General features: G+C 35.1%; 1 protein-coding gene across 1 annotated transcript in view; it reads left to right on the top strand.

The window, feature by feature from the left end:
• The window catches only part of LOC149781571 (sperm-associated antigen 7 homolog), a 47,422-nt gene extending 32,876 nt beyond the window's left edge, over window positions 1–14,546 (top strand). The window contains exons 6-7 of the mRNA XM_089935612.1: window positions 5,205–5,361; window positions 9,620–14,546. Coding sequence (XP_089791738.1) covers window positions 5,205–5,361; window positions 9,620–9,771 — 309 coding nt within the window. The 3' untranslated portion in view covers window positions 9,772–14,546. The remainder of the gene's footprint in view (window positions 1–5,204; window positions 5,362–9,619) is intronic.
• Window positions 14,547–15,324: the final 778 nt, after the last annotated feature.

Below are 15,324 nucleotides of genomic sequence, written 5' to 3'. Positions count from 1 at the left end.
AAAACAACTGACAGCTTGTAGTTAGCTGCAGTCATGTTCAAATAATGTCTTATTCATCATATACCGACATGATCCACTGACTGCTGCAGATAGTGAAAACAGGTATTAAGTGGCCAGAGTTGCTTATATCAATGAAAAATTAAAAATGTACTTTTTAAAAATGTGTTGCCAACAACTTACCCCAGTCAGTAAAAAATAGTGCCACTTTGAACATTCTTTCACCAAATGTGAAGCCTAGCGGAGACCCTGCACACACACATACACACCTGATTGTCCTGGAAAGCCATACACATCAAAACTCCTAGATTCTATTCACATTTTCAACCTCAGTCAGTTAGCCAACTCACCCATAAACATGGTCACATAGGAGACTTGATTCTTCATAGACCTGATAATAATATTCTACAGTCTTCACTTGTGTCACATGAACTTGCATCAGAACACCTCTGCATCATATGCCATCTCAAAGTATCAGACCTAACCCTCCACCTCTGATCACTAAGAAAAGAAACCTTTGTATGACAGATAGAAACCAACTAATGCATGACATCCAAAGAAACCTAACATCTACATTTTGTTTTGTAATTTCATGGTGTTTGTTTTTGTAATCTTGTCATTGCAAATGTTTTTTTGTGTTATCTAATGTTGTAAAGCACTTTGATCTTCTAAAGATTAGGCACTGTATTAAGTCCACATTATTATTATTATTATTATTATTAATATTATTATTATTATTACTATTATTATTATTATTATTGTTGTTGTTATTATTATTATCAATTAGCCAATTAAAGAATTTTTGTATTACCCATTTCATCAATTCTGCCATTTGCACAAATTCCAATATAAAATGCTTTTTAAATAGCTGTAAGATATCTTCTGTTTTTCATCACAATGCTGTTGTTATTACATCACTTTTACTGATACTAATGCAAAGCCAAGTGAAATACCTCCTGTGCTTAGTAATTAGAGATCATTGTTCAGTTTTTACCATTGAGTGGAAAGTCAGACATTGAGACCCCTTCTCACTATTTACCATATATACTCACTTATAAATCAAGTCCAGCTGCAAACTGCACAGATCCAGATTGCTGTTGCATAATGCATTTTTTAAGGACAAAATACATAGATCCGGCTTTGCCAACACATTGTGCTTTGGCAGATTGGGATCTTTGTTGTTTTTAGTTTTACTTGACTTATAAGCATATATATATATATATATATGTATATATATATATATATATATATATATATATATATATATATATATATATATATATGGTACTGTATTTTGATTTTTAATGAGCTCTAAGGTATAATGTGGACCCTGCGCTTTGAGGTGAAAAAACTTTAAATAGTTTTGAAATATAATGGATATATTATATCTTTCATTTCAAAATCTTTATGATTTTGCTCCGTTTTTCTAGTGAAAGAACATTCCACCATTTTTGATGAAAGAACATTCCACCATTTTTTAAGTGCAATGATTGTAATGTGTTATGTGATGTTTGACTGGTTTACAAAATATTACATGTAGTGTTCATTTATTTATTCTTTTGTTTCTCTAGTATAAGAGTTTCTTACATGGCTTGTATTGATAAGTTTATGGACTATATTTATTCATATTTAATATCAAATACATGATGATGTGTGAAAATTCAGTTTCATTACTTTTACATACTTAAATTATCATGACACCTGTGAAATAATCTCATTCTAAATGAAATTTACTGATATTGTTATTATGTTGGGCACATCAAAGCTTTAGCAGATTCCCCTTGTTGAGCCATTTAAATGCACTTACGTGTGATAACTGTGAGATCACAAAGAAGTAATAAATACGGCAGTTTAAGATGAGAAATTAAAGAAATAACCAAGTTTGTTTTCCAAGGAAAAGTAAATAAATTGCAAATTTTGATACGATAATGTATTGTTTAGATTCACAATTTGTGTCAGTGCTACCATAATGCATTATTTTCCACAAATTTAAATTATTCATGACTGAATTTCTTCCCTCAAATCAATATTTTCTGTATTTATGCTGTTGTCTCCTTTATATTTACATCATCGATCAAGAAAATATTTTAAAAAATAATTTGATCAGAAGAAAAAGGCAAGGGAGGTAGTTGGTCGATGGGTTCAGCACCATCTTCTGCCAACTCCACATCTGCCTGATGCATGATTAGGTGCCAAACTAGGTCCTACTTCAGAAGTCTAGTTGCTTCAGGGACCCTTTATATTTGTCAAAGACTCCCATTTGGTTTCACCAGGCAAAATTGGCATCCTTCACCGAATATGTACACATGCTTTTGAAAATGGCCTCTATCAGGGGTAACAAGAAACAAACACTTAATGTATGATATTCTATTCACAGGTCCTCATAGTTTTGATGAAAAATATTGTCTACTTATTGCTCTTCATCAAAACAAATTTTTCATGAAGAACAGGATGGAGATAGACAGTCAGTATTGCCATTAGGCAGCATGACTGGGTGGTCTTCACAGACCACCAAATGATTATTATTCCCATCTTTCCAGCTCAAAGGAAACTCCTGCAATTTTGTTTTGGCAAGGAGGTCTTTCAGTTTCAAGCTCTTTCCTTTGGTCTAGCATGGACTCCGGAACCTTTACCAGGGTGGTGGGAGTAACAGTAGGTCTCTTAAGATCATTTAGGTAATCCCATCATCCAGTAATTTAATGACTGGTTGATACATATTGTTCTCAGATGTGTATTACCAAACAACCTGCCATTTGTTGGCAGACCATTTGTCATCTGGAATTATTCCCCAACCAAAAGTAGTCAGATCTGATTCCTTCTCAAACTATTACTTTTGTGGGAATTAATTTTTTCATGAATCAAGGGGCTGCACATGTTGGTTCCCAACAGGATCACACAAATAGTGTCCCTCACACCAACAGTATTAGAAAGACTTATTGTTTGCTCACCTCTACCTCATTCTCTTGGTGACCCTGAATTCAAGAGCAGATATAATTCTCTAATGAAACTTCATATGAGGCCTTTTCAGTTTCTTCGGCTAGAAAACTAGACTTCACAGGGAACCCAGGTGTAACACAATATAAGTTGGTGACTAAATTTGTACAGGTTTCTAGCTTGAGTTACAAAACATGCCCCTCTCTCAAGCCTGTATACTGACACCTTAGACTCTAGCTGGGGCACACCCCAAGAGTCTGAGGTACTACCTGAGGGATTGTGGTTCTTTTATGCAGGGATACATCAACCTCATAAGACACCTCTTTGTTATAGTCGCCATAGACAATATGTCAGTGGTGACAGACCTCAGACACCAAGGAGGCACTCATGCTTCTTCATTTTGCTTGAATGCCCAAAACCAGCTCAGATGAACAACTATGAAGGGAATCACTTTCAGTCATTTCAGCTAAGACAAATTTCCTGACATTCAGCCTGTCCAGACAGGAATGGTCAGTCCTCACAAAATGGTTTCTGCACTAGTTAATGGCAGAGACTTTCTGAGCTGTACAGAAGACAAATGGTAGACTTACTTTCAGTGAGGTTGAACAACAAGCTACCACTTTGCTTCTCTCCATTTCAAGAACAGAGTGCATTGATGGTGTACATGCTTAGTTTGAAGTGGAATTGACTGTATGCTTATCCCATGCTTCAGAATGATTCCCTCAAGTTCTTCACAAAGTCATGATTGCTATTTCATGGCTTAACCTGATAGCATGCCCTTTGGCCCTACAAATACAAAAGACCTCCTAGGTTATGATGCAAGGTGGAAAGTATTCTGTAATTGGTAAAGTGAGCAACACATTGATCCAATATCCCTCTTCCTTTACTGCAATTGCAGATTTTCTTCACTTTTCAAATAATAAAAGTTTTTTCTCAACCAGTCTTTTTCAATACCCTTAAGATTTCTGTCAATTGGGTTGAATCATCATGCTTCAGAACTGATAATGGGGTTTTTTTTAGCTTCAGAGACCAGACTCTTACTCATTAATGCCTATGTGGAACTTTATTGTGTTCTTGGGTCATTGCCTTAACTAATTTTTTAACCTTCTAGTGAGCCATGTTGAGAACCTTACCTCAAAGATGGTCTTTTTCCTATTGTAATAATTTTCCTCAGGATGATATTTGCTGGAGGTCATGGGTTCGGTCCCAGGCTGAGTCATATCAAAGACTTATAAAAATGGTACTAGCAGCTGCCTCGCTAGGCGCTCAACATTAAATGATTAGTGTTAGAACTGGTCAGACTGGTGTCAGGATAATGTGACTAGGTGGGACATGATGCAAGATATCTATGGTATTATGTTCCAGTGCTAGACATCACTGTAAATTGTCAAACTGCAGACATCCTAGTGATATAACTGAAAAATTGTTAAAGCTACATTAAAAATCCAAATCACACACACACCCATAATCATTTTTCTCAGGATGATATCATGAAAGCTGCATTACAACAGTCTCACTTCGCCATCTTTTCATTCTACTTTTATTTAATGTCATGTCGGAGTAAAACATTGGGCCCAATTATCTCAACCCAGCAAGTTGTCTGCCATCCTGCAGTCTGCAGTAGAGCACCCTGCTGACAATAAAAATGTGTTCACTCATACAGCTCATCATGGAGCCATCAGCCTCTCTCTCTCTCTCTCTCTCTCTGGGACATAAAGGTCAGCAATGTAATAAAAACAGGTAGTCTATAACTGCTCTTAAAATATAGTCTAAGGGGTCAAGCTAATTTTAATTTTGTAATACTTGCTGGTTATTATTACCCAATTCCTGCCTCACTCCTGCTTATGAGGTAATATCAGTCCAGGTCAAAGGATGATATTCCGAACTATGGCAGTGACAAAGGTATCAGACTGGGACTATGTCTCATTTATCCAAACCTCCAGCTAGTAGTTGAAGGAGGGAATTAACACTGAACTGCAGACTAGTGCCAGGAAAGGTGAAAGTAATTCAGTAATAGTAGCTAATTAATAATAACAGGTAAGTATTCATCAATAAATTTAGTTTTGCCACCAAACACTACATGTTGATTAAGTCCTTAAAAGCATGGTATGCTGTCAGCATTTGTTTTTAATACTACACCTTTATTATGAAAATAAAAAAAGTGATTACCTAGCAAGTTTGGATTTCTTAGAAATTATTCAGATTTGGTCCCCATCCTAGAGGTGAATAGGTGAGCATTGCTGTTTTCTGACAGCTCTTTGTTTTTGTTGCAGGAGTTAGAGAGGTTAGAGGAACAAAGTGGTGCCAAAAACAATCCAAAAACTATGATTCCTGCTTCTAATTACAAAGACAAATACAAACATTTGATAGGAGACACATCAGCCAAGGATGCAGCAAGACAGACTACCGCTAACAAGTCTTATGGCTTTGGTAAGAATCTATATGCAGTAAAACAGTAAAAAAAAACATTAAGTACTATGGTCTGAAAATTGGATGACAATTTAATTGTTATGGCTTCTGTACCCACTTAAAAATATGTTAACATTTCAGATGGTATTAGGAGCTAATTTACCCAATAAGCCCTTGAACTTGAATTTCAGTAGTCCATTATTTTCAAAAATATAAAGAATTATGACACTAAGAAGACTCAGGGAATATATATCATAATGATATTTAGATTAGTTTCACAGAGTGCATGAGGGGCCCCAAGTGGCCGAGTGGTCTAAAGTGCTCTCTGTTACGGATCACTGCCATCTCACCTCTGTCTGCGTGGGTTCGAGTCTAGGATTCGGCCAGTGTGGGTATGTGAGAAAGCTTGCCAGTATTATCTCTTATGGGTCGGTGGTTCTTCCCAGGGTTTTCCCGGGTTCTTCCTCCACCATTAATACTGGCCGCCATTCATAGCCTATCTTGTGCTGAAAAATGGCGTTAAACCCCACAACAACAACAACAGAGTGCATGAATGTCCCTGAAGCACACTTCTTCACGTTCTGGGGGTCCCAAGTGGCCGAGTGGTCTAAAGCGCTCTCCGTCACGGATCAGTGCCATCTCACCTCTGTCTGCGTGGGTTCAAGTCTCGGGCTCGGCCAGTGTGGATATGTGAGAAAGCTTGCCGGTAGCTTCTCATGGTCGGTTGTTCTTTTCAGGTTTTCCTGGGTTCTTCCTCCACCATTAAAACTGGCCACCATGTATAGCCTATCTTGTGCTGAAAAATGGCGTTAAACCCTATAACAACAACAATCTTCACGTTCTGCACAATGTATAATCAACACAAGAGGAAGACAGATTATGTCAGTTTGTGATTTATTAGCCTTGGTGAAAACTCCAGTGCTGGTTACTTTCCGTCTCCAAATGTTTATTTTGTTTCAATTTTTATACTGATTGATATGATTTGAAGTTATTTTCAATCTGTTGTTTGTGCCCATAATGACCAGACCTTTACATCACCTTTCACAAGACAGACATCTTGATTTTAACTGAAACAATATACGAATCGAAAGCACCTAATACTTTGTAAATACAGTTAGGTATGACTTAAAAGTTGGCTGTCATCATGGTGATTCTAATTTCCCTCTGGGAAATTTTCTTCATAAATGTGCTAAATGTAATGTCAATAGCCTTCCATGGGCATCAGCCAGATGTTTTCTAACCAGACAATGGATTCTCCCTGCTTTAAGGGGTCAGTATCTAAATTGACCACTCAGTCTATGCAAACTAAATTGTTGCTTCATGAGGAAGGTATTGGTTTGATAAAGAGATATGCAAACATTTCTTACCTCACTTGTACTCTGTATGCCAGTCACATTGACAGTGTAACTCAGAGGTGTCTGCATGTTAGATTTAAAAGAAAATCAGTTTTTAACATTAGGGTGGAGGGTCAGAGCAATCCTCTTGCTGGATGGTGGTGTTTTTGTGCCATTTAACAGGATTAGTTTAATATCTTCGTCTGCTCCACTGTATATTAAAGGTATCTCCTTTAGAAAAATGGTGCCTTCGAGAAGAAATATGAGTTAAATCCTTTTCATTAGGGTCAAGAATTTTTCAGTATTTAAAACATGTTTGTTAATTTAGATGAAGTATCAGTTCTTTTCTTTTGATTTTCTATTCATCACAGGCTTTTCACATAAGCCAACAGTCTTTTGATCTTGGCAAGCTGAGCAAATAGCTAATTCAGATGTTCTTTACAAGTCATGACCAGCTGTTTCCGAGCTTTATTTATGTAAGCTGGCCAAAGAGTTTTACAGCATATGCAAGCTTTCAAATCAATAGCGAAATTATTCTTTTGTCATGGTACACAAAATTAAGTAAGATCAGTGATTATTTTAAGTCTTTGATGTTTTAGTTTATAGGATAGATTAAAGTGATAAGGATACAGTAATCTTGTGTGGGTTATAAATATTTTGATAAATAGTGTATATACAACAATCTTGATAATAATAATAATAATAATAAAATCAATGATAATAACGATGATAATGCTTATGATGTTCAGTGCATAGTGTTTTTTAAAAACTAATTTTAAATGGTGTACATGTTCAGAGATCACTTTTGTTCACAGGACATTTAGGCCTTTTCTCATGGGTGGCTACTATCAGTAGGTTTTATTTTACTTAACATGAGGTGACTATGATTAGAAAAGTAAGGATTGCAATTCTGTGAAATTCCTCTGCTTGATGGAGGAGACATTGCCCCTATGAAGATTGACATATCCATGTCGAAGGTCCATATCGCTAGCCATGAAGATTGACATATCCATATCAAAGGTCCATGTTGTTAGCCATGAAGATTGACATATCCATGTCACCGTTCCGGATCACTGCCATCTCACCTCTGCCTGCGTGGGTTCGAGTCCAAGGCTCGGCTAGCGTGGGTACGTGGGAAAGCCTGCCAGTAGCTTCTCGTGGGTCGGTGGTTCTTCCCTGGGTTTTCCAGGGTTCTTCCTCCACCAGTTATACTGGCAGCCATGCATAGCCTATCATGTGCTGGAAAATGGCGTTAAACCCTACAACAACAACAACAACGACATATCCATGTCAAAGGTACATATCACTAGCCATGAAGATTGACATATCCATATCAAAGGACCATGTTGTTAGCCATGAAGATTGACATATCCATGTCAAAGGTACATATCGCTAGCCATGAAGATTGACATATCCATGTCAAAAGTCCATATCGCTAGCCATGAAGATTGACATATCCATGTCAAAAGTCCATATTGCTAGCCATGAAGATTGACATATCCGTGTCAAAAGTCCATATCACTAGCCATGAACATTGACATATCCATGTCAAAAGTCCATATCACTAGCCATGAGTAAGGCTCCTTATCAATATGACCACTAGGTTTTTGTTATTTTCAGTAAGGTCTCTCACAAGACTGGGTCATTGCACAAAGTGCTTGTACGTTAAAGTGTGTACAAACAAGCAAGAAGCATTTGGAGAGTTTGGTTATTCTGTGGAGTGTCATGTAATGCATTTTTCATATAATTAGCAGCAGAATTAGAGAAAGAGTAGTCCACTTGTAGAACTTTGAAAAATATCTAATCTTTCATTGTTGTATAAGAAATGAACCATCAGTTTGTATATCATTATATGATTCTCCAAGTCTTGGTGTCAGTATTGTTTAATATTGAAGACATAGAAATTATTGTCATTTATAACATCAGACAAGTTCATGCTAAATTAAAAGTTGTTATGACAGCAGCTGTCATACCTCAGATGTGGGTGTAACACTGATAATGGTTAAAGCTGAATGACTTTGAGAAATAGATGTTTTCATTCAGAACATTTCCAGAATTTTTGTGGTTCTAGTTTCAGTTATTGAGAAAAATTTAAGTTTAGATGCATTTTGTAAAATTAATTTACTTAGTATCTCTTAAAAGAAACCATTTCACACAAATTAAAGTAGTCTATGTTATCTGCTTGGTCAGACCATCATTTCTCGTTATTATGCTGTTTTTAAAGACAAAATAAGCAAATGACTTGAATACTCGCTATATCCATTGTTTGTGATTAAATGAATGTTGCATTCAGATCTAGAAAATAAGTTTGCAAATGTTGAAATCATTGTCAGTCACTTTGAATTGAACATGCTTTACAGTTGTAAGGTTCAATGCCATTTTTCAGCACAAGATAGGCTATACATGGCAGCCAGTATAAATGATGGAGGAAGAACCTGGGAAAACCCCAGAAAGAATCATCAAGCCATGAGAAACTACTGGTAAGCTTTCTCATATACCCACATTGGCAGAACCTGAGACTAACATGCTTACAGTAAACTGGAACTACCGAGTTTCAAATAATTGCAACTGTGATCTGCAAGTCATAGAATTCACTCTGGACAGTGATATCAGACCATTACCCTAAGACAGGGAGAAAAAGAGAGCTAGGAAGAGTTTTTTTTTATATATATAATACTATCCTTACATCATTTTTCAGGGTCTCCAAGTGGCAGAGTGGTCTAAAACGTTCCCCATTACGGATCACTGCCATCTCACATGTCTATGTCGGTTTGAGTCTCAGATTCAGCCAATGTGGATATATGAGAAAGCTTGCCAGTAGCTTCTCGTGGGTCGATGGTTCTTTCTGGGGTTTTCCTGGGTTCTTTCTCCTCCACTGATATTGGCCGCAACTGGCAACATTATTTTTCCGATGTTATATGATAATACAAATTTTCTGTTAACAGTACCCAGTGAAAACAAAAAAGACCAGAGGACAATAGAACAAGTGCTTGCAGATAACAGAGCTAGGAAAAAAATCAAGACGGAACATCCCGTTTCTGAAAGTACACATCAGAACGAAGAACAGAAGTGTGATGTCTCTTCTTGTGATTCTTGACAGATGAGACTTACTTAAGTTAGTTTTGTTATAGCATGAGTGTGGACTCTTTTTCAGATATGTTAAATTAAGCTTTTGCAAATGTCATACGTCAAAAGGTGTGAGAAATTTCTGTTCGATATTAATGTCAAAAACTGACCTATTACATATCAATGAATGCAAAAGTTATTTTCCTTCATTCACAAAGGATTTGTATTGTTGGAATCTTCAATAAAACTTGCACAAGTAAAACAAAATTCCCAGTTTGTTACTTTTAGGTCTGTATATCAAATGCCAAGTGATTATACACAATTTGCCAGTATTTGTTAAAATAAAGTGGATCCTCTCCAGTCGAAATGATACTTTAATAAATTGATTGTTGGTGAAAACCTTAATTTATGTAGTAAGTGCAATAAGCACTAGGGGTCTAATAATTATACTGAAGCTTGTTTGAATTTCAGACTTCCCATATAATGTTCTGTTCACTAGGGTAGTCTTCTTTTAAGACAAATAGGCACAACGACAGCAGTTCCTTTCCTGGATTGGTTTTTATTGGCCTGGAAGTATTTCAGTCCCACCATGCTTATGGCATACTATCCATTCTGTGTTGTCAAATTTAGTTTGTAGAGGACTAAACATAGCAACGAACTTTATTGTTTAACTTAATTTAGTAACGATGTATTTGCCTATTATCCTATCATATCAGTTTTATATATCAAGGGAGGCAACTCAGGGTGGAAAAATGACTCGACCAGATAGTAGTTGTATTCTTGGATACTGTTCCACTGATGATATTACTTGAAACAAGCACAGAAAATGATTTTGGAAAGAAATCACAATAATTTCTTAAATATTGATTTAATTGCTAATACAGTAAGACCTGTTGTGAGAGACTGCCCCTTCTGTCAACTAAAAACAATCTCTCAAGACAGGTGGTCTTTCATAAGAGGTGTGTGAAAATGGACTGGTTTCCAGGGACAAGTTAGCATTGTTAAAGAAAAAATATCCATACTCACTGTACATGTATCATATCCTTTATTCATAAATCTTGTTAAATATTGCATGCATTCCTCTCAAAATAACTTTATATAATAAAGATCTACATTTTCAAACAACGTGAATCAAATTTTTATTTGAACATCACATGAATATGTACATATATTAATACATGTACATGTATATGATTTGTGAAATAAAGGTAATATTTATCATATCCATAAGGTAACTTCACATGGCCATACATTTTAGAATTGTTTCAAATGTAACGAAAAAATGCAGTTAGTTATGACATATGTATCTTATTCTGTGTACTTAATCACTTTTCTTTATGAAATCCATTATACTTCTTTGTAGACATGTTTTACCCAGCTGTTTGGTCTGAATATGTATCTCCATTTCTGAGCAAAGAAGCAAAATTTTGGGATCACCATGTTGTAAAGCATATTCTTTAATCTCTTTTAAATGTTCTGTGACTGTAGAATGTCACTATCACCATTTGCAGTTGTAGAAGTACCTGATTTACCTGGCTGCTTTTTTGCAAGCGGTCTCCCCTTTTTCACTTCTTTCAGTTACATTAATTCTTTCTTCCAGTGTTAGAATTTTTCTTTTTTACATTGGAGGTTGTGCCATTGTTATTAGTGTTGACTAATAACAACTAGAGGTGGCGCTCTAAAGTTTTGCATTTTTCATAGGGTTAGAATTTTATAGAAAAAGAATTTCCCCGGCTTTCCTCGCTGGTTATACTGGCTATTTAAACAATACCTTGTATATCTTAGATATAATTCAAAGAACCTTTAATTCCCTTTATTTTGGTATATGATTGATGGGTGTAATATGGGTTATAGAGTATACAGCTTGGCCTTACTCCAGATGTGCACCTTTCAAATAAGTGCTAGCTCCACTTGGTCCTTTTCACTTCCTGATCTTCAGAGGTAAAATGTATAAAAAAGAGCCAATAACTATTTTTACATTTTATATATCTGATAATTCATTCATTGCACTTTCAGAAGCTGGTATTGTCTAGTCTGGCAAAATTCATTTTCCCAATTTTAATCACTGCTACGAATAGTGTACTTTAGACCAATTCAGGCTGAATTTTTAGCACAAGGGAGCAGTCACTTTAGTTAGCAGTGTGCTTAGATCATATACAATTTCCAAAAGTACAATATCTAAAGAAATATCATCCACATTAAATTAATGTAGCATAGAGGTATGCCAACACTCTCTCCATTGTGCATGTTTTATATGCAAACAACTTCACCTTGCATACGTCACTCTCTCATAAGTACATAATAACTGGTGAGCACCCCCTTAAATGTATTTCGGTTTTGATCAGATTTTGGGGAAATGTGGAATAAATATATATTATGTACCAATGAGTGAAACCAAAAGACATAATTAACTCATCAAGAAACAGTATATTTTCTGACAAAGTTTAAATCACTGCCGTTATAGCTCGATAAACAAAGGTTGCGACCATCTGCACCCGGGTAAACAGATGGTGTCTTAGTGAAACACTGTAGCAAAAGAACTTTTATGAAAATAAGAATCCAGAAATGATTATCACTTACTAGTTTTAAAGAAAAATAGTGCATTCCCCTCCCCCCCGGCATTATGCATTAACTGGAAAGACAAATGACCCTACACTGAAGCCCTTTCAAAAGATTTCTCATTGGGACATTAGGACTACCGATGTTGTGTGGGTTTTCACAAAGATGAAGAAAAAACACAAACCTCTAAATTGACTGTGTTTGTCAATCATTACTCCCTTTGATAAAAAAAAATGGTTAACCTTACTGGCTATTCACATGACTTCGGCACTACAAAAAGTCCTTATTAGAACAATCTTTAATATTTACGCGGTCATTGTTACAAAGGATTAATGTTTAGTAATATTTTGCCAAGACATCACGGTTGCTGGTCGCATTCAGCAGGTGGTCACTCATAACAGAGCATTTATATAATAAAATCGATCTGTGCATTATGATTGTGGTTGGAAATAACAGGTGGACACTCATGGCAAATGTCGCTCAAAACAGTTTTTACTGTACAATTTCTCATGTGACGTAAAATATGAAGATTATTTACAGCAGTGTGTTTTAGATAGAAATAGGGACAATGAACAGCAGTATCAAGATCTTGACACACTTTAACCCACCAAGCCATTGGCATTCTCAATACATTGACCTGTAAAATTGTAGTTGCTACTGGAGGGATAAACAATTTAAACCAAGGTAAAATTGAACCTGCTTACATAATGAAATTTGTGTTTTTTTTAATCACAGCAGCTGTAGTTTTAACAACTTATTTGCTTTAACCATTATTGACAAGTGTTTTGTCTGAGCTGCAGTCCTTGAACGTTCTTTTGGAAAGAAATGTATGGAAGAACACTTGTCGCTTATGAAATGTTTCAAGATTAAATAGGTTACACATAATTGCTTGTAAATTTTTGGAATATTTAATGTATTTAAATATCTTTAAGTTTACATAGCTAATTCAAAGTCTCTAAAACAGTCAATAGATTCAGGTGTGTTTTCCCATGCAACTCTTAGTTGAGTATATATACCCAAGTAAGAAAATTACTTAGGAAAGACTGGGAAAAAGTTCTTTGTAATTGTCCATCAAGTAATTGCTAAATGAGTGTTTAAAAATATGTCATATTTTCACAGGTTGAAGATCACAGACTTATCGGACACAGTAAGACAAGTGTATGTTTGCATGTTAGTTTTTCCCTATTAAACAAGTATTGAGATTGATCTCATCAATTTCTACAATGGAATGCCATGATGTCTGACTTAGGGCAGGCAATAAATCACTAAAGATTTCCAAAGGTGTTATATAGTTTTGTTGACTTTATCACCTTTTTGTTTACAGGACTGTTACTGCAGTTATTAAAAGTGTATTAGAATTTTTCATTATTTAATAAAAGACAGCAATCACAGTTACATTATTTTATATCCAGTCACCCCAAGAGTTCATAGCACTATGAAACACTTGGGCAGTTGTATATGTGATGTCATAATGTAATGATTACTTGAATGTTCTGTAAGCATCAGTTTTCCAAAAGCAGACTACTTTAAGACAAAATAATCTTCGAGAACTTAATGATACACTTTCGTTTCTAAACAAAGCAACCTTAGTTATGTATGCACAGTTTTATGAGATGCTTATACAGGTCAAGGACACTTTTCTCATTTTATCAGCAGGTGGACCTTTTATTTAATAGTGTTGGGTACCACCAAATATTAATACTGCATACCATGATATTTCTGTACATGCTATGATATGTGCCACAGCAAATCAGTATTATATTAGAATACTTTAGAACAACTAAAGATATTTTGTGAATTTTTTCTATTTTTACATCTAATTTAGTGGAAAATTTAAAGCGTGCTTTTCATTAAAAGTCATAACTAGATTAATTGGGGAATTTATGTACATTCCTTCCTGAGGGAAGCTACCAAAGTACTAGAATGTTGGAAAAGCAGCATTGTATGTACAAAATACCATGGTAAACTTGTAATACCATGCTTTTAATAATGTTACATAAAAGTATATGTCCATGTACTACAATTTTTTTTAAATAATCTATATATGAAAGCACAGTTAAATACATGTATCATATATATATGTATATTAATCAGCTGAAGACATTCATTTTGGAAAATATGTGCATTAATTAAATGAACATTTAAGCTGTTTGGAAATTGAATTTTCAAAAAACTATTGACATAAGATATGCTGATTTACATTGAAATGACTGCTATGTTTTTTTAGTAAAGACATTTTACAATTTATATCTTATGTCTTGACTTTTTTATCGAGTCACTGATCTCTCATAGCAACCTTCCTCATGCTCTGCCTGTAAGTGTTTATCTCTGTGTCATGCCAGTCAATGATGCTAAACACTCTAACCTTCTTAATTTGTCTCTGCACTTATCAGCATCACACCACTGCACTTCTATCAGTCAATGTCATATCTCTGCCCAGTTTCATACTTTTCCAACAACTTTCTCATGCATTATAGTGTTTGAATTTTAAGATGCAACCTGTTAACACATTTTCTGAAGTTAATCAGGTGCACTCAAAAAGCATAATTAAAATGAGTGCTATATAAGTCATAAAAATTGAAAGAATATTAAAGTTGCCAAAAATAAGGAAATAAAGTTTCAGTCTACTCACCACAGATTGTATCCCCCCATTTGGTTTTGAAAACAAAAAGCATCAAAGATATGAAATACATACAAAATTTACTTTATTCATTCATTTATAATTTCTAATTGGATTATTGCCAAGAGATTCCTTAAATAGTCATCTTTGCAATTAGAACCAAACAGAAGTTTTCAGTGTTAATGATACGCATGATCTCATAATTTTTCTGAATGCTGGAAGAGTCAATTTCCTGTGAAGGGGTGGATGCAAGGCCTACACGTAAAAGGTAAATACTCTGTCATCTACATCCAATGTATGCAATGACTAATTCTAATTTCTGGAACAAATAAATAAAGGGAAAAAATGGACCATTACATCTCACTGTTACAGAATTATCTGGATCTTATGGAGCACTATGAACTA

Source organism: Sinohyriopsis cumingii, chromosome 15 (genome assembly GCF_028554795.1).
Source record: "Sinohyriopsis cumingii isolate HCF-2022 chromosome 15, ASM2855479v2, whole genome shotgun sequence".
Taxonomy (NCBI): domain Eukaryota; kingdom Metazoa; phylum Mollusca; class Bivalvia; order Unionida; family Unionidae; genus Sinohyriopsis; species Sinohyriopsis cumingii.
Note: the sequence above shows the minus strand (reverse complement) of the source record. Positions and strands in the feature narration are given on the sequence as shown.